General features: G+C 31.2%; 1 protein-coding gene across 2 annotated transcripts in view; it reads right to left on the bottom strand.

Annotated features, from left to right (window-relative positions):
- The window catches only part of HOOK1 (hook microtubule tethering protein 1), a 54,774-nt gene that overhangs the window by 15,333 nt on the left and 18,412 nt on the right, over positions 1-21,029 (bottom strand). For both annotated transcript variants that reach the window (XM_039887754.1, XM_039887746.1), the window contains 7 exons: positions 19,339-19,406; positions 17,978-18,040; positions 17,054-17,137; positions 11,786-11,952; positions 5,724-5,864; positions 4,427-4,628; positions 3,767-3,877 (listed from right to left, as the gene is read on the bottom strand). In XM_039887754.1, the coding sequence (XP_039743688.1) occupies positions 3,767-3,877; positions 4,427-4,628; positions 5,724-5,864; positions 11,786-11,952; positions 17,054-17,137; positions 17,978-18,040; positions 19,339-19,406 (836 nt within the window). The remainder of the gene's footprint in view (positions 1-3,766; positions 3,878-4,426; positions 4,629-5,723; positions 5,865-11,785; positions 11,953-17,053; positions 17,138-17,977; positions 18,041-19,338; positions 19,407-21,029) is intronic.

Raw genomic sequence — 21,029 nt, 5'->3', positions numbered from 1 at the left:
TCAGAACTTGAAAAGTACTTTTGAATATAAAATCATGTTTTAAAAGTTACATTCCAAATTAGTAAAAAAATCCTATTTAGTCCATTATGTGGATCAAAACAACCTAATAGTAAATTGGTAACTAATTCTAGGAGTCCTGAGGCTAGAGTCCACAGATGCCTTAGGGACCGCTGAACACTATAAATTATAATTATAGCATGCATGAAGCCCTCTATAAATCTGTTTCTTCATAAATACAATAAAAACATTATTATATTTGCCTAAATCAATTTTTCCAGAACTCTGGAAATTAACCGAAGGCTTGCAATGATCTGAGGAGGATTTGTTAAAGAAAATCTACTAAATCTCAAAACGGTGAGCCTTTTGTTCTTTCATCTTGCCTTACTACTATCACCCTTTCCCCAGCTTTGGAGTAGCCTTGAAAATCAGCAGCCTCTCAATCACTGTAGCTGTGAAAGTAGCATCTGAGCAGCCACTAGAACAAATATGGATATAGAACTCCTCCTAAAAAGCCCTATCTTTAGACATTGTCACTACCTGACCTATCTTGCAGGGCCCTGTAAAACCCCATTCATAGGTATTTTTCATCATTTGAGCTGATTGGTGCTTGCTGTGCAAAAAAATCTCTATTCCCAAGGCATCTGTCAAAAATAATCACCTGCAATTAATTATTTATCACTACAGCTGCTAGAGGCTGTGACGCCAGTTAGGGAAAACAAGAGCATGGCCAAAAACTTACAAGGAAGATCTGAGAAATGAGATATCCAAAAGAAATTTTCAAAAGCTCCGACATATTCCTGGAGATCTGGGAGGCCAGTTATATGCAGGGCTGTGTGTATGCCCAGAAAAAACCTGGGAGGGCCTCAATGTCTCAGCTCTGGATAAACTTGAGGTCTTTTGCAAGCAGAAAATAGAGGCAAAGGCAGTTTTAAACAGCTAAAGATGAAATGAAAGTGTTTTCCAAAATAGAAACTGATTCCTTTTGCAAAGCATGGGAGAGATATTTGTTCAAGACATCTATGAAAATACCTGACAAATCATTAACTGACTTCAGTAGTAACTGAGCAGAGAATTCAGTGGCTGCACATTACGAAGAATGCAGATTTTACATAATTAGTCCAAAACAGTCACTAAAAACCCCCAGCAACAACAACAAACCCTGAGGTTGGGGGAAATCTGATTTCCAGGGTTGAAACTATTTTATATGATTTTCAATGTCATATTTTCAACAAAAATATAAAACACACAAAGAAACAGGAGAGTCCACACATAAGAAAAAAAACAAAACAAAACATTCAACAGAAAGTCAATGAGGTTACCAAGTGGGTGGACACATTAAACAAAGTTTTTAAGTGAGCTAAAGCCTTAAAAAGCATGAAAAAATTTCCCAACTCATTCTATGTGGTATTTGCCTTGAAAACAAAACCAGGAAATGACATAAAAAATAAAAAATAAAAAAAAAACCCCTACAAATCAATATCCTTTATAATATAGATGGAAAAATAATCAACAAAATACTAGCAAACTGAACCTAGCAACATTTAAAAAGGATTATACACTATGACCAAATGGAATTTACCTCCAGTGCAAGAATGCAAACTGGTTTAATATCTAAAAATCGATGTAATATATATACATTAATACAATAAAAGACAAAAATCACATGTCATCTTATTGACCCAGAAAAAGTATATGACAAAATCCAACACCCTTTCATTATAAGAACATTCAACAAACAAGAAATAAAAGAAACTTCTACAACTTGATAAAGGGCATCTACAAACAAAACCCACAGCTAAAAAGATACACAATGGTGAAAGAGTGAATGCTTTCTCTCTACTATCAGAACCAAGAGAACAGAATCCACTCTTGTCATTTGTATTTAACATTAGTACTGGAGGTTCCAGCCATGACAATTTGACAAGAAAAAGAAATAAAAGGTATTCAACTGCTAAGGAAGAAACAAAACAACTTCTATTTGCAGATATCCTGATCTTGTTTACAGAAAGTCTTAGAAAATCCACTAAAAACTATTAGAAATACTAAGTGAATTCAACAAGGTTGCAAGATATAAGATTAATGTGCATTAATTGTATTTTATACATTTCAATTGAAAAAAATCCAAAAATAAATTTGAGAAAATAATTTCATTTGTAGTAGCAACAAAAAGAATAAAACACTCAGAAATAAAGTTTTAAAAGGTGCAAGTTTTTTACAATGAAAACTACAAAATATTGTTCAAAGAAGCTAAAGACAAATAAATGGAGTGTTATCCCACAATCAAGGATCAAAAACAATACTATGAAGGTAGCAATGTTTCCAAATTGATCTACAGATTCAGGCAATCCTTATCAATATCTCAAGCTTGCTCTCTTGTAGGAATTGACAATGTGATCCTATACAGAAATATAAGAGCCCCAGAATAACCAAAAAAATCTTTAAAAAGAATAAGGTTGGAGAACTCATACTTCCCAATTTCAAAACTTAATACAAAGCTACAGTAATAATGACAGTGTGGTACTAAGATAAAGCTAGACACACAGATCAATGAGAAAGAATTGAAAGTCCAGAAATAAACTCTTCGATTTATGGTTGAATAACTTATTTTACTTTAAAAAAAAATTAAGAGACACTTTATTTTTGTAGTTTTAGGTCTGCAGAAAAATTGAGCAGAAAGTACAGAGTTTCCATGTACTCCCTTCATCCTCCCCCAATCTAGTTACCTTTTCTATTAATATACTGCATTAGTATGGTTACTTTTAAGAATCGATAAGCCAATATTGATATACTATTATTAACAAAAGGACAGTTTATATTAGGGCTTACTCTTTCTATTTTACTTTTGTGAGTTTTGACAAATGTATAATATGACCATCATTACAGTATCATGGCCAATTGATTTTTAACAAGTGTACAAGGACAATTCAATGGAGGAAAGAAGAGTCTTGTCAACAAATAGCACTGGGACAACTAACTGAATATCCATACACAAAAGAAGGAAGTTCGGCCCCCATCTTATACCATCTACAAAAATTAATTCAAAATTGATCACAGACTAAAAATAAAAGCTAAAACTATAAAACTAACTCCTAAAAGAAAACATAAGAGTAAATCTTTCTAATCTTAGGTTACTCAATGGTTTTATAGAAATATTACCCAAAAAGCACAAACAAAAGAAAAAAATAAATAATTATGACTTCATCAAATGAAAAACTATTCTGTAAACAATATAATTAAGAAAGTGAGAAGACAAACCCACAGAATGGAAAAAATAATTGCAAGTTGTATATCTGACAAGGGACTTGTATCTAAAATACATAAAGAACTTTTACAACTCAATGGGCATAGGGGTTCTTTTTGGAGTGATGACAGTGTTCTAAAATTTGATTGTGGTGATGGCTGCAGAACCCTGAATATACTGAATTGTATACTTTAAATGGGCAAAGTTATGGTATGTAAATTGTATCTTAATAAAGCTATTTAAAAAATCACATTTATGATCTTTGTTCTCAAGGAGTTGAGTCGAGAGTTGGAAAACAGGGACCAAGACATATGAACTTGTTCAGCTTCGTTATTTCGTCTTCCCTTGTGAAGGTAACTATCAAAACAGCATGAAGAGTTTTTACAACATTTTCCTTTACAACAATAATTTCAATTTTGGAGAAAGATGACTGGATGATATCACTTCTCTTCTTAGAATAGCAAGAGTCATATTAAAAACTAAAAGCAGACAGACATATTACTTATCAATTATATCTATGTTTACCTCTTTTTCCTTCAGTAAAGCTTCATGTTTTTCTTCAAGCCGCTTCATTTCAAATGCTAGTGTGTCTGCCCTTTTGGATTCAGAGGAAAGTTTAATGTGTAGATCCTGAACCTTTTGTCAGAAACGAAAGTAAAAAACAAGAGTATATGATACTGATAGTTTTACAGAATTCAATATATGAGAAATTGAGTGTAAATAAAATTTATAGTAAGACTACAGTGTATTCTAAATATTTGTGGAAACAGCATGTAGATAAGAATTAACATAAATTTAAAAATATACGACCAACAATTTAGCCAAAAATAAACAGCCAAGCTTCTACACTAATGTTTCTCTAGGTTGTTTGATAAATAACGAGAGAATATTTTAGGTTATAGCTCCATTATCTAGGTATTTATCACTGATTACCAGAAATGCAAATAAACAAAAAAGCGGTCCCCCAAAATATATAAGCTCAGAAGCCAATAAAAATGTAAAAGACTTAGATAACTCAAACTCAATTATCGATCCTTGAATTAAAATTATAGAAATTTAATCATAAGTTCACAGTTCACTAAGGCAATGTTCTTTTACTTCTATGCCATCCTTTAAGCATCAAATAGAGTAGCAAAGTTGAAGTATTTCAATTTTAATAATTAAAAAAATTAAGATATTTCTTACCTGTCTCTTGTATGTTTCTAATTGTGTACGTGCTGCATTTGCCTTCTTCAATTCTTCTTCTAAGCTGACTGTATTATGCATATACATCATGTTTGTTTCCTGTAAAGTTTTCACCTGCTTCCGAAGGTCATTCAGATCCTGTAGCTTCTGACGATATATCTCAACTGTTGACTCCAGTTTATTTGCTTTATCAGAGGTAGTCCTATAATAATAAATATTAAATATTACTGTGTAAAAACTGGTAAATGCACATCATTTTATTCTGACTGTAAAACGAGTCTTCCAAATAATCTATAAAGTAGCAAAAAAGAAAAAAGAAAATAGAGGAATTATAAATTTTGGGAGAACTTTGGAAACAGACTCAGGGCTAAAACTCTCTGAAGCTCTGCCTTTTTGTTATAAAGGCATCAAAATAAAAAAATGTTTCAAATTTAACACACTAAGTTATCAAACTGTTCTATATATATTAGCACAATGTATAAAAATGCACGGTTTTGTAAATGTAATTGGACAATTCTAAGCTGCTGTGTAGCTTATGGCCTATAGTGTGCATTCACTTAGTATAGTTTTGTTCCACGTGTATGGTATGCTTAAGAAGTTGATTCAACTTATAATTTGTCCAGCAAAGCACTTTAGAGTTGTGCTTACCTGGTCAACTTGGCTGGAACAAAAATAAATAAATATACTAACCATATCACTTCACTATCACATGCAGGTTCAAAGTAATGGTTATAAATATTTTGTTTCAAATGGATATTAAAAACTGTGTAACAAAATGGCTAATTAAAAAAATAGAAAAAACGTGGATAGTGTGCGTGAGTAGTATTTCATAGACAAAAACTAAATATAAATTTTATATTGTTAAATACAGTAAGAGAATCCTTGCATGACCCTGAAATAAATGTTAGGATGCTTATCTATATTTATCTCTATTTTACTAAATGTTAAACTATGGCTTATAAAAATGCATTTCCTTACATAAAAATTTCACAGGATAAACTAATGAGTACAAGGAGGCCAAGCAAATGTATCTAAAAGTAACTCAGCTTAAAAATTTTAAGAAAAAGGTATCATTTAGGATTTTGCTAAGAAACTGTCCTAACAAGAATTAATATCATCTTTAAACTGCAATTATTATTAACAAGTATAAAAGAAGTAAAGACCAGGAGCCTGGATAAAAACTAATCAGTATTTGATACAAAGGGATAACTCTAAAAAACCATGATTAAAATGTGGAATACTAAAATGACTAAGTAATAACTTAGAAGTGATATGATTATATTTAGATATGACATACCTAAGAACATCTATTTCATCTTTCAGGGCTCTTGTTTCCTCAGCAAGACTAGTCAATTCATCATTCCTATGCTGAAATTCAATTAGTTGCTTTTCAAGTTCTTCACAGTGAACACGGTAATCATCTTTTGCAGCTTCAAGTCTTGCATAAAGAAAACAAATAGGTTGTTTATGATGTAATTTCCATCATTTGTTTTCTTACTGAGACATGAGCTTATGAGATTTCTAAATGTTTTGATTTTTAATTCCACATTCAGAAGAAGGAAAGGTAAATAATAAGAAACTTTTGGGTTCCTGGTTTGAAACGAATGAGAAGTAAACACTCTCTTTGGTTATTTTTAGTTCAAACAGAAATCTTAATTTCAAAAGATGAAGAGAAAATGTATAGGTACATATTAAAATTATCGAGAAAATATACAGTATATAAAGTGGTAAAATATTAACTCTAGGTACACTGGTGATAAATTGAGGATGAATACTTCAAACCCTATAGCAACGAGAAGAACTAAAATGACAATACAGTGATTAAAATCAAATATTAAAAAAAAATATTTGATCAACTCCAAGAAATGCAGGAATGGAACAAAAGAATATATATGAGAAATGAAAATAGCATATTAATAGACCTAAATACAACCATATCAAAAAATTACATAAAAGGCAAAGAAACCAAACACATCAATTAAAAAGGCTGAGACTATCAGACTGGATAAAAAAAGCAAGGCTCATATATATCCTAAATACAAGAGACTTTTTATATATAAAGACACAAAAATATTAAATGTAAAAAGATGTAAATAAAATACTATGCACACAAAGCAAAGAAAGTTGGGGTTGTTATGTTAATATATAAAAAAATATTTAAGAAAAAAAGTATTACCAAAAAAAATTTCATAATTATAAGTGTCAATTCATTAGAAAGACATACCATAAAAGTGTACATACCTAAAAAGTTTTAAAATACATGAAGCGAAACATAGAATCAAAGGTAGAAATCCACAAATCTACAAGCATTGTTGAAAATTTTAACACGTCTCCCAATATTGATAGAAGTAAACAAAATACCAGTAAAAATAAAGACGGTATCTGAATAATACTATTAACCAGTTTGAGATAACTGACATGTACAGAACATGTCAGCCAAAAAACTATAGAACATACATTCTTTGCAAGTACACATGGAACACTCACCAGAATAAAACATATGATCAGCAACAAAATAAGTATCCCAAAATATTAAAACTGAAATCTCATGGCATTTGTTCTCTAACCACAAGGAAATTAAATTAGAAATCAGTAATAAGGAGTCTAGAAAAGCCTTAAATATTCAGAAATTAAACAACACATTTCTAAATAATCCACGAGTCAAGGAAGAAATTGTAAGGGAAATTAGAAAATATTTCAAACTGAACAATAACAGAAATACAACTGATCAAATTTTGGAGGACATAGCTAAATCAGTGCTTGAAGAGAAATTTACAAAGCAAGATGTCTTGTTCCTGCTTAAAGCAAGAAAATAAAGGCTTATATTAGAAATGAAGGAAGGTTTAAAAATTGATCACCTAAGATTCAATCTTAAGAGGCTAGAAAAAGAAGAGCAAATTTAAATCCAAAGTAAGTATAATAAAATAAATAAAGAACAGAGGTCTAAAACTAATATGGAAAGCTAATAGAAGGTATTTGAAAGATTAATAAAATTAATGAATCCCTAGAAAGAGTAATCAAGAAAAAATGAGAGAAAATACAAATGACCAATACTGGGAATGAAAAAAGGAGATATCGCTACAGTTCCTACAATCACTAAAGGGACAATAAAAAGAATATTATGAGCCAGTAAATTCAACAACGTAAATGAAATAAACATACACCTTGGGAATAACTTACCAAACTGACAGTAGATAATATAAAAAACCTGAAAAGCTCTATGGCCATTAAAGAAATAACCCTTGTCATTAAAAGCCCTTTCACAAAGAGGACCACAAGTTCTGAGTGTTTTATTTATAAATTCAACCAAACATTTAAAGAAGAAATAATATTCTTACATAAACACTATCAGAAAATAGAGGAGAGAATACTTTCCAATTAGTCTATACACTAGAACTCTGATAATAAAACTTGAAAGATATTACAAGAGAAAAAAGTTACAGACCAATATCTATTATGCAGATACAAAAAAAATTCTTTCAATATATTAGCAAACCAAATCCAGTCAAATTTATACAAGATAATAAAATATGATCAAGTGATTTATCCCTGATATATAAGGTTTTTTAACATTCAAAAATTAATTGATCATATTAAAAGTATGAAAAAGAAAAACACTATCTTTTTAAGACAGAGAAAAATCATTTGACAAAAATCAACACCAATCAACGATAAAAACTCTTAGCAAGCCAGAAATAAAAAGGCACTTCTTCAAAATGATAAAAAGCACTCTAAAACACTCTATAGCTAGCTTCATACTTGATGGTACTTAATAGAATATTTTCTCTCTCAGACTAAGAACGAAGCAAGATGTCTGTTCCTTCTCAAAGAAAACAAATACAAGGCCAAAATAATAAAGGAAAGACATAAAGGTCTATTAATAGATTAGATAAGTGTAGATTTTAGAATTTTCTGCATAAACAAACTACTAGAATGAAGTCAATTAAGAAACTTTGCAAGACATAAAAGATTCAAAATACAAAAGTTTCAATATACAAAAAATCAATTGTACATCTGTATATGAGCAGCAACACTTCAGAATAATTTTTTAAATTGCATTTGTATGATAATATAAAATACTTGGGGATAAAGTTAAAGACAGATAAGCCTTCTAGGTGGGAAACAACATAACATCGCTGAACGGAATTAAAGACTTAAACGAAGATGACACAGTCACAGACTGATACCTTAACTATATTCAGAATTTCTATTATATGCAATCCAAATCATAATCACTAAAGATTTATTTTACAAAAACTTACTAGATGATTCTCAATTTTATGTGAAAATGCAAAATACTTATGATAACCAAAACGAATTTTGAAAAAAGAACAAAGTTGAAATACTTACATTACCTGATTTTAAATGACTTATTCTCAAACTACAGTAATCAAGACTGTGTCATATAGGCATAAATGTAGACAAACTGATCAATGAAAGAGAACTGAAAATCCAGAAAATGATCCAAATTTTATGGTTATATCATTTTTCACAAAGGTGCCAAAGCATTTTGATGAAGTTAAATAATCTCTTCAAATAATGCTATTGCAACTAGATACTCATATAGAAAAATAAAAATAAAGCTTGGCTCCTGCACCTCACACTATTTTAAAAAAAAAAAAAAAAATCAATTCAAGATGGACCACAGGTGTAAATGTAAAATATAATACTATGAAGGTTCTAGAAGAAAAATACTAGAGACTATCTTCATGACATGGGAGTAGACAAGATTTCTTAGAGAGAACACAAAAAGCACTAAGTAAAAAAACCTTTACTGTGAAAGACGCCATTTAAAAATGAAAAGGCAAGCCACAAAATGGGTGACATATTACTGCACATATATCTAACAAAAGATTTATATCCAGAATATATTTTTTAAAACTCCTATAACTCAATAATAAGACAAGCAATTCATTTTAAAAATAGGCTGAGTGTGAAGAAAATTCACAAAATATTAAATATTGCCAATAAGAACAAGAGAAGGGGTTTATCACATCATTAGTTATCAGAAAAATGCAAATTAAAGCCACAATTAGATATCCCTACAGATTCCCTGGCATAGCGGAAATTACAAAGACTGGTAAGACCAAAATATGTTATATAGGCAAAGAAACTAGAGCAACTAGCAGCAAATACAGCCAGTGGAAATATAAAATGGTATGACCACTTTGGAAAATGGTTTTCCAGTATCTTTTCAAACTAAACATAGACCTACCATGTTACTCAGCATTACCACTCTATGTATTTGCCAGTGAAAAATGAAAAAAAATATGTTCACAGAAAGTTTTGTATTCTAACATTCATACCAGCTTTATTTATATTAGCCCAAATTTGGAAACCCAAATGCCCATCTAAAGGAAAAAAGATAAACAAAATGTGGTATATTGTGGAATTATTCCACATAATGAAATAATACTTAGCAATAAAAATAATTAATTACTGATACATTCAACAACATGGCTAAATCTCACAAACATGCGGAACAAAAAAAGTCACTAGAGTTCACATTGCATGATTCAATTTATATGAAGTTCTAGATGAGAGAAAACAAATTTATGGTGAAAAATAATCAGAAAAGTAATTAGCTTCTGAGAGGTAGAGGTTGACTGGGAAGAAGCATAAGGAAACTTTCTGTAGTAATAGAGATGATTTATCAAATAATAAAAGTGTGAGTTACACAAATGTCTATTTGTTAAAACATGCCAAATTGTACTCAGTATTTATTCATTTTACAATATGTAAATGTTACCTTGTTAGAAAAAAAATACTATAAACATACTGAAGTCCAGTATTAGTTTGCTTTTTACAAAGGTATGGGTTAACAATTCTTAAATTAGTTTCTGCGTGTTTTGGGATTGAGTAAATGAGTAAATATTCTGAAGAAAACTTAAGGCAAGTTTCTCACTGTTGGAGAAGGGAGTTACAATATGGAAATGGAGATTAGAATGAACGCTGAAGTCGCTGGACTAAAATAAAGGATGTCAATATAAAGTCATTTTTCATAATCACAGATATAAAAATAAATGCAGAAATAGGTATATACAAGTGTGTGAATATGGGCAAGTATGAACCTGTACGAGTGTATTTCTCAGCTCTGTACACAGGGGTGGACTAGAAGCAGTGATAGAAAAATTCATCTGGAGCACAGATCTTTGTTTCTAAATAACATTCTCCACTAAGAGGAATCAGAGCTCCTTGGAGAAATGGCTGATTCCAGAGTTGGGTAAGGGAATGATGGTGAGCCTGGAATATTTTGTTGTGCCAGAAAGCAAGAAGTACTCAAAGAAGGATAGTGACATGCTGAAAGAATACAGGGGCTAATTGAAAGACCTCTTAGTGGTTGAATCTGGAATAATTTGAGCATCAAAATAAATGATGACAGAAATGGATTTATAGTCCATTGACTAAGAATCCATTATTAAATGCATTGCATGATCCCAAATTAGATTCTGAACTGAAGGGAAAAAATTAGCTATTAAACACCTTGAGAAAACTGACAGAATTTGAATATGACCTGTGTATTAGATAATAACATTGTATCAATGATAAGATCCCCAATTTTGATCATTATACTGTGGTTTATCAGAGAATGTCCTTATTCCTAGGAAATACATACAGAAGCATATAGGGATAAAAGGGTGTGTTCTCCAACTTATTCTCAAATGACTAAGGAAAAAATGTTTCCTTATATGAATATACAGAGAATGCTAAAGCAAATGGAGAGAAAACTATAAAATGATTGTTGAATCTGAATGAAAAGTATAAATGAATTCTGCATACTATTCTTGCAACCTTTTTTGTAAGCTTGAAATTATATCAAAATAAAATAACAGAAAGAACATATACAGTACAACCAGAGTGCCTCATCTCAAGGCCTTATAGCTAGTGTAACACTCAGTGGTAAGCATATTAAGAGACAATCAATGTTTACTAAAGGTAAGGTGTACACTTTTTAAAAGAATAAAAAAATTAAAATGAAAAGCATCTCTTTAGCGTAAGATTTAGAATTTTTTTTCATTTAATTATCAGTTTGCCTCTCCTATGTAAGAAATTCCCCATTCTCCATAGGCTTCAGCAATCACTCCTTTAAATTACTCGTGGACTTGTGTATGGCCTTCATTTGGCCCTTATCACATGTTATTTTGAATTTTTGCTTTTATACATGCATCCCACTTGTCTAACTGGATTGTAAGCCCTATGAGGGCAGAACCACTTATACTATTTGGTATTTTCGGTAGCTTAATCAGTGTGCTAAACATGCTTTATAATGCTTAATAATTAGTTGTTGATACTATGATTTTTTAAGCTATCAGTTTAATAGACAGAATTCTATAAAAAGATTTCTAATAAAAATGCTACCTGAAGTTTTCTTCTTGTAATTGTTCTAGTTGTAACTGTGCATGAAAAAACTTTTTTGCAACCATTGTATTTGGATCATCAAAAGATCCATCCATTTGGTCAAGTTTTTCATTCATCATCTCATTCTCAGAAACTAGTGAATTCTTTTCATCTTGAAGTGCAGTCACCTAAAAAACAAATACACGAATGTAAGTATCAATAGCAAAAAACTTAGAGTCCAGAGTTCTGGATTCTAATTCTGACTAACCCATTAAATTAGCTTGGTCAATCAGATGAAATAATTTCTAAGGATCCTTCCAACTCTGGAATTCTGGATCTAGAATTAATATAGAGAAAACAGAGCTTATACATATAAAGAGAATATCTTCAAAATGTTATACTTGCTTTCGTTCTACAAAGAAAATGTTTCTAAGTCTCTAAAATTTGATGTACCAATAAAATTCAAAAACTTAATTTGTTCTCATTTTAGGTATAAATTTATTTTTAGGATGCTGTTAACCTGGTAAGCCAAAATACACACATATACTCACAAAGTTACCAATTTAGTTTCATAGCAGAAAATTATCAGTTACACATCTAGTGTTCAGAGGACAAGCACATTTGGTTGATGAATCAACAACAAAAAGCTGAATTAAATCCATTTGCACATTGAGACTGTTTGTTTATAATTTAAATGGACAAAAACATTTAACTTTAGAATCACATCAATGTAAATACCTGAAACACTTTTTATCTTTCTTATATATTTACATAACAGCATGTTTGCTCTCTTGGTTCCATTTCTTTTCTACTTAAAAACATCTTTAAAAAAATCTTTAAAAATTTACAAGACTGCAACTTTTTATAAGACCAGAAATTTACATATAGTTTTATTAAGATTAGCCTGAAAAAAAGACCTATGGTGACTTCCAACATATTATTGCTCGTTTGCTATTTACATTTTCAATAGATAGAATTAATTCAATCTACTCATGTAAATAAGACTATATACTGACATGCTGAGCTAATCGATAGGAAATTAAAATCCTTAATTTTGCCTTAAATACAACATAGTCAAGTTATAAATACTGTCCTCCAAATGAGAAATACAAAAAGGCTGGGAAAGTGTCCCCAGACTACAGAAGGAAACAACTTCTCTTCCTAAATTCAATGTGTGTATCCACCCGTCATGTAAGCAATTTAGTGTCTATTACCTGTCACGAACAGTCCTAAGTGACTGAGATATAAAAAAGGAGAGTTTGTGCCCTTAAGATCTTTATGGTAGAAATGTAAACAAGCACAGGACAGAAAATGTTGAAGGCACTTTGATAGGATCTACTATAGGTGGATCTTTTGAGAAACAAAAGAATATCTCGTTGTAGCTTGAAGTTGGGGCTGTTATAAAAAGATTAGTAGAGAAGAAACAATAGCCTCAGTCTTCAAAACTGGGTAGGAATCTTTTAAAGAAAGTTGAGCAGTAGCAAGGGCAAATTTAGTTTTTAACACCTTGTGGGTACCAACCTTGCCCCTATTCATGTGCTTCGCATTGTGGTTCCACAGCTGCCTTTATCACAGATGAGAAGGAGGGTGCTAACTCTTCAGACTCACCCCAGATCTATGACTTAGAATGTCCAGCGATGATTCCAGACATCGCCTTTAACAAACTCCCATGGTGGTATTTTCTTTAGGTTCACTCTGCACTGGTCTCTGTCCCCCTTTATTTCTCTCTCTATATTTATATATTCCTCTCTGTCTGTTTCTTTCTCTCTGAGCTATCTTAAAGTTCAAAAAGCTAAAAAAAAAAAAAGCTCAAAGGTAATACTCATTTTCTCACATCATCCAAATTTAATATTTTTATATTTGCCTATTTATGAATATAAAATATAATATAAACTTCTATAATTGGAGTCCTCTTTATCACATTGTGCCCAGTCCCACATAATTCTAAGGCATATTCAAGTTTGAAGAACACTGCCTCAGAACATAAACTTACTTTGTATAATGCCAGGCAGGAGTACGTTTTTCTTTAACATATTATATGCAAGACAAACCAGCCACTGCTACTGCAGTTAGGTGAGGTTCTACCTGCTGCTGCCAAGTGTTATGAATAATGGTTGGGAAAGGCAGAATAAAAAGCCACTGGTAGACATGTCATGACTTGCCTGAAGGCCCCATAATAATCTTGACTGGAACAGAACTAAAAGACTACATCAGTTTCTCAAAACTGCACCTCAAAATCTCATGTGGAGTTTTCTTCCCTCTTTTTTTTCTAAGTACCCATAATCACGCCTTCCTCCTGATTTACTGAATCAGAATTTTAGTTGTCTCAATATCTATAACCATAATTTGCACAGAACTGACACCGTTCTGTATTTAAATGGATTCAAACTTTACCACCAGATCTGCAGAATCTCCATTCTTGCATTCTTGACTTTGAAACGTGTTTGCTAGCTGGATTGTGTCAACAAGCAGTTTTATCCAAAAGGGCTCATGAATTTGCATCCGAACCCTTCATCTGGATTCCAAGTTGTTTCCCTGCCTCAGCATTTGGGGGACACTGCTCTTCTATAATCTGGCGGCACTGAAGTTGTATGGGAGCCTGATTTTCTTGTCTTTGGGTGATTTATCTTTTCTAACTAAATGAGTAGTTTTTTTTCCTTTACTCTTAAAGTTCATTAGCTTAACTAGAATAAGTCTTGTGCTAAATGTTACTCAATTGATTTGTTTCTACATGTCTGCAATTTTCTTTCAAACCTCCCTTTTTTGTCCTACCACCTAGTCTATTTTACTGATCTGTTCTTATGAAATTGTTATACAATATGAAGCAAAAGTTATTTTCTAAACTTAGCTATTGTCTTTTACACACTTTTTTCTTTGTTTTTCATCTGAAGTGTTTGCACAGATCTCATGCTTTTCCTCTTTTCATCTAGCTCATGCTTTGTTGGCAGTCAAGATACCTGATCTGTTCCGGTACAGTGTTAACTTCTTGACACCTTCTCTACTATACCCAAGACCCAGTATATTTTCCCCTTTATGTTATGGTTGGAACTGTTTTCTTCCACACTGCTCTATATTGTCTTGTGAATGGTCAGGAAAGGGCGGCGGGGGTGGGGGTGGGGGGCTGATCAATTGAGGCAATGGGCAACCTTTTTACAACACATGGGCTAGGCTCTCACTTTTGAGGTTTTCAAGTATCTTATACCAGGGTGGTGAGAAGTGTATGCCATCCATTCCCATTGGGAAACTCTTTTGAGCATCAAACTGTTTCCCCAATTCAGTGTAGCCCTATAGCCTTTGTTTCTTCTTAACCATCATTTCCACTCCTCCCCAGTACAAAGGAAAAATTAAAAAAACAAAAACAAAAACTAAAACCCTGAAGGAAGTAAAGGGTGAATTTCCTTCTGACTGGGTAGTCTGCAGTGAGAAGTCTCAAGATTTTAGATTTTTGTTGACTCCCCTACATGGGCTGGGAATAAGGGACCAATAGTAGGAGCCTGCTGTGCTGTACCTCTGTCAACGCCATGTGCCTGCTTCTTTCCTTGATTACCAGTATTTTTATTTTCACTTCATTAAGTATGTCTTTTTTCTTGTTTACCTGTCCTTGGTAAATTTCTTTACAGCTTATTTTTCTTTTCTGTTTCATTTGGTTGAGTATTAAAAAAGAATCCCCCCAAATTTTAAAATCATTCTCAAGTGATATATGATTAAAATTAAACATTTTTCAAAAACAATTTTCCTTATAAAATTGGGATTTGTATCATATATACTTGTATGGATTCCATGTTAAATAAATTATTTTCTTCTGGTTATATGCAGTAATCATTCATTTTATGTGCATAGCAAAGAGATACAGGTTGACACTATTTTAATACTGGAATTAAAATGTCAAAACTTAAGATGTCTGTACTTTTCAACTAAAATCAGATCATCATACTCTATACTGTTACAAACACTTAAATATTTTAACACAAAATTTATTGAATAAGAATTTCTCAGAAAACTATATGCAGATCCTATACGATACTGGTAATATCTGAATGGTTCAATTTTCTATTCTTTATATGAGGTATTCTGGAGGGTGGATATGATCTTATTTGAAAATGATACATCTCAGATGCTTACGTGTGTGTGTTATAATGTGCAAGATGAGTATGGTTAGAAAAGATGAAAGAAAAACAGGTAGAATTTCCTCTAAAATTGAACCATTGGCTTTATGTGAACACAGAGGACTGATTTTTAGAAATAAAGTAGGAAGACCTGGATTCTGGTATTGTCACTGTCCTAAGTAGCTAATCACCCTGACCGAATCATCTCTCTTTTCCTTATTCGCAAACCCTTAAGGATTAGAAATATGACACAGCCTTATTACCGTAGACATTTATCTCATTAAGCAAGGATGTTGCTACCACAACCCTTGTTCTTGACTTTTCGGTGTGTCACCTACTTATGCAGCCCATTATTTGAACAAAAAGTGCAATTTACATACTGCATATTATGATGGTACATTTAATCTTCTGTATAATTTTTCAAGACTTACTGCATAACTTTCACATTGCATTTGCATATAACAACGATATATGCAAATGCATACAAAGTGCTATGTGCCAGGCCCTCCTCTAGGTGCTTTATGCATATTATTCATTTAATTCTCATAATCACTCTGGGAGATATATACTATTAACACACCATTTCACAAAAGAGAGAATTGGAGTATAGAGAAATTAAGTAATTTGCCTTAGAGTCTACAACCATCTAATTAACACAGTCAGGTTCTGAATATAGGTGCCCTGGTTTGAAATCTATCCCTTTAACCATTAACTACTGTCTCTCATGCCAAGTTTATTCTGCTAACATGTATGTGTGTATGAACACAAGAATACATACACATGTACATGTTAGCAAAATGAACTTGGCACTCGCATTTATTGGGAGTTAAGCATTTCTCAGTACTTCCATAAATCACCTCATTTAATATTCATATCCTATGAAGTAGCTACTTTTCTTTCTCCTTTTTACAAAAGAAAAAACTAAGGCTTCATCTAAATACTGTAGTTGAAATTCTACAATCAGAATGATCTTCTCAAAGAAATAGTTAAGCCAGCAATTTTCAACTCTTATAAGAGAAAAATTATGAAATGCATGCTTGAATATTCAAGTCTATAAAAAATTATTTTAATGGTCTCTCCATGAAATAAAATCCAACCTCCAAAACACTTTGCCAATTAATTAATTAAAATAAAATTAAACTTAAAGAGGAAATTTTTCTTAGATCAGGTTCCTTTTTCGCACCTGCATATCTAGTTCTTGGCATCTTTGCCTCAGTTCTTCTTTTTCTGCTAGTGCTTCCTGAAGTTCTTCCAGGGCCCTTTTAAGCTGAAATATAAAATGTCCTAATTATTAATAAATCATGCTTTGACACAAATTGAAAAATATACTTTTATCACAACACATATATACACTGATACTAGAAACAATTTTAAAATTTTACCTTACCTATTAACAAGTAAGTCTTAACTTGTTTTTGTGTGAATAATATTTACAGTTTCATTAACATTTAAGACTAAGATCCCACAGAAATAAAATTTTATATAAATTCTTGTGAAATATTTAAACAAGAGTATTAGATGATGCATTGCTTAATTTCATCACATAAAAAAATACTTCTTGACATAACTGATGACACTCATGAAAAACAGATTACCAAAAATATAACAGCAAAAGTACTTGAGGCATTTGCGTCTTTTCTTAACCTTTCCCTTATAACCAGATTGGGTTATACATAGGAGAATACCTTTTCCCCCATGTGACATAGTCGTGTAATAAAACCAGGGAAAGGATACTTGAGTACATGGTCGTTGAGTTGTTTCTTCAAAATCAGGATAACTGTGATAAAAATTATATTGCCTTATTATATAGCAGAATTTTTTAAATTGTCTACTATTTAACTGTGTAACCATATAAAATGGGCCATATATGCATTACAAGTGTCAGAAAGAAAGTTCAATACCACTCTTCAAACATAAAAAAACTCTGCAGACCAACACTACTTGCATTCAGAAAGGAATGCATATATTCAATTGTGATCTCATAACAGAATAAACTAAACTTCATGGAGGAAAATAATGTGTGTAAGCTCTCCTCTGTAAGCTTTATATAGCAACTGGCAAAGTGCTATATAATTGTTTTCAACGTTTTCCTCACATATTTACTCACCTGTTGCTCTAATTCTCCAACAGCATCATTTGTAGGAGAGCTCAGTATTTCTTTACTCATCAACTAGGAAATTAAAAGAGTAAAATTAAGTACAAAAAGTGATGTTTATGCAGTAAAAATAAGTTTACTTGAAACAACAGTAAAATGCTTTCTTTTAGTTTTCCTTGTCTTAATTTGATAATCCTTTGAATAGTATTCAAATAAAAACTTTATAGAGGTTTAATAATACAATGTTCGAACATATTGGTGAAGAAATAGTGTGCTTGAAATATGTAGTTATATTGAAAATACTTATATAGTAAAAAATTATAATCCAAGTTCTAAATAAAACTGAACACTATAATAAAAAATGATTCTTCCATAACATAAATTAATTCTTAAAATAAAGCCTTTAAGTACGTGACATGACAAAATTACTAATTTGAGAAGTCGTTTTAAAAGTAAGAGGTAGATAAGGGTAAAGGGAGTCAAATATATGGTGATGGAAGATTTGACTTTGGGAGATGAACACACAATGAAATATACAGATGATGTATTATTAAATTATATACTTGAAACATAATTTTATTAACCAATGTCACCTCAATAAATAATAAAAAAGTAGGAGTTACAGAGAAAAAAATCCTGTAAAGTAACTATTTTGCATATGAAAGGTAGATTTATTTATGTTTAGTGATGCTTTGGATCCTAACCAACAATGCAAACTCACAGTATATAGACTTCTAAAGTCCTAAATGTTATCTCCCTCTAATTCAAACACCCGCTTCCAAACTACATTTGTCCTTACTAATCCCACACTCTACTTTCCCTCATATCTCTGCACTCTACTTGTCTCAGCCTTTTCAGTCTGATTTTAAGGAAAAACATGCACCAAAGAAATTCTGAATCTTTATGGTCAACTTAGATAAACCCAGGCTACCTGGCTCCAAACCCTAAGTATGACCACATTCACTCACAGTTCTAACATTCCAAAAATGCATGACACACACATACACCCTCTCTTTCTCCCTCTCTCCCCTTCTGTAAAATTTCAGAAAAGATTGCTCTAACTGGCAGAAAAAAGAGAAGAAATAAAAATTTTTATCTAGGCAGCGGTTGTTTAGACTGCTTAGCTGAAGTTATTTAAAGAAACTTGATAATATCGATTTATCTTTTAAAATGCACAGGGATTAAAATTGGGCTGGACGTTCTTTTAACGTATTTTGGAGGCAAAAAAAAAAGGAAGACACAATAGCTAAAGATAAGTAAACCTGCTGCAAATGGCAAGTTTATACAAACAGAAAAATAAACATCCATAAAATTTATGTGAACTTTTATATATTTTGGTTTAGGGTTTTCATACATATGTGAATATAACTTACCTCCTGAATAGCAGTCATGACCACATGTTGAACAGACTCTTCCAGTGTCATTATATTTTGAATATGTTCTATGATTTAAAAAAATCAAATATGAAAAAAATCTACTCTTTACTCATAATACTTTTAAGCCACTCAATTAACAGTACATTATGCAAATAATGTACCTGCATAATGTTCTCTATGCAAGTATATTATTTTTCCACAAGTAATGTATCCATTGAAAATAAATAAGCAGAATTGATGATATTAACTAAGTATTTTACATGTTTTTTAAATGAAACCTTTAATTTTCTTATAAGAGAAAAATAAATTGCAATTAATCTTAAAACAATTATGACAACTTCTTTTCTCTTGTTAAATATTCAATATTAATGGGATGAATTCATGTGTATTAAATGAACTCCTAAAATCTTAAACCCAGGATGTTTCACTTTACTACCTACTCAGTTCATTTCAGGAAAGCTTTCAGAGAAGGAACTTATTTAGCTTCCTGTAAAGACCTGCTCAACTTTTACCTATTCTCATCTCAAGGAGATCCTTATGCCTTTCCACAAATACACATATAATAAATTAAACTGATTCTACCCCACTTACAAATGAAGAATCATGAGTATTAACAGATTTAAATCCATTTCAACTGTATATTCACCAGTTAAAACAATTTTCTAAAAGTTTTAAGGACTTATTATTTTCCAATACTTTTATTGTTTTAATGACTCCTTTGGAAAATTTCAGAAAGTTCTCTAAACCTTTCTTTTATTTGTGAAGCCAAACCGAAGATTCTCCCAAAGTGCTGCTGGGGTAGGGGAGAGGAAAGAATTAACTAGAGAATGCACAGGTAATGGAATAGTTTCCTTTAAATTTTTTTGTTGTTTTGATAATGAAGTGTTTCAAGGTTGCTGAAATCTTAATAAAAATGATCACTTTCTCCACCAAAATAAACAGGACACTGTAAATCTAATTAGTTCATTCTTTCAAATTGAGATTGTTGCAATACCTTGAAATCATTTTGAAAATCAATTTTACAAAGTATAAAGGTGTGGAAGTTGTTTTATATTCTGGACTGTTTTGTTTTTAAATCTCAATTAAATTGTTAAAAGTTTTTTTTCCATTTATCTGCTCACTTCCCAAAATTAAGAACCCAGACGTGTATCTCCAAAAATAAATTCAATCGGATAATCCCAATTTTTTTAATAATGAAAATTAAACTATTTTACATTTCTTAGTAAACTTTTACTTATGAATCCAAGAACTGAATTTTCTTTTAAACATCTGAAGACAAAATTGCTAAGTAATGCTTAGAACTAAATTATCAAAATACTACCTATCACATTTAAATTTGTAGGAGGCAACGGAATCACAACAAGAGAAAGTTACAATTTAAAATGTCAATTATAGCTTAGAATAAAAAAAAATTGATTAATTCACAACAGAAAAATAAGATAAAAGGATATTAAATAGTATGAATAAAATAGAATCGAAGCCAAAGCTGGTTCTTTGAAAAAGAGTATTAAAATGGACAAATATGCTAAATTAAGCAAAAAGGTTTTATCAGTAATTGAAATAGAAACAAAGTATTAATAAAAAGGATCACGATAACAGAAAATTGCTGATTTAAAAATAAGTTACTATCTGACAATTTGTAATTAAACATTTACAGAAGTTTTAACTTTCCACAAGCAAACATTCCT

Source organism: Pteropus medius, unplaced genomic scaffold, assembly GCF_902729225.1.
Source record: "Pteropus medius unplaced genomic scaffold, Ma_sr-lr_union100, whole genome shotgun sequence".
Classification (NCBI taxonomy): Eukaryota; Metazoa; Chordata; class Mammalia; order Chiroptera; family Pteropodidae; genus Pteropus; species Pteropus medius.
Note: the sequence above shows the minus strand (reverse complement) of the source record. Positions and strands in the feature narration are given on the sequence as shown.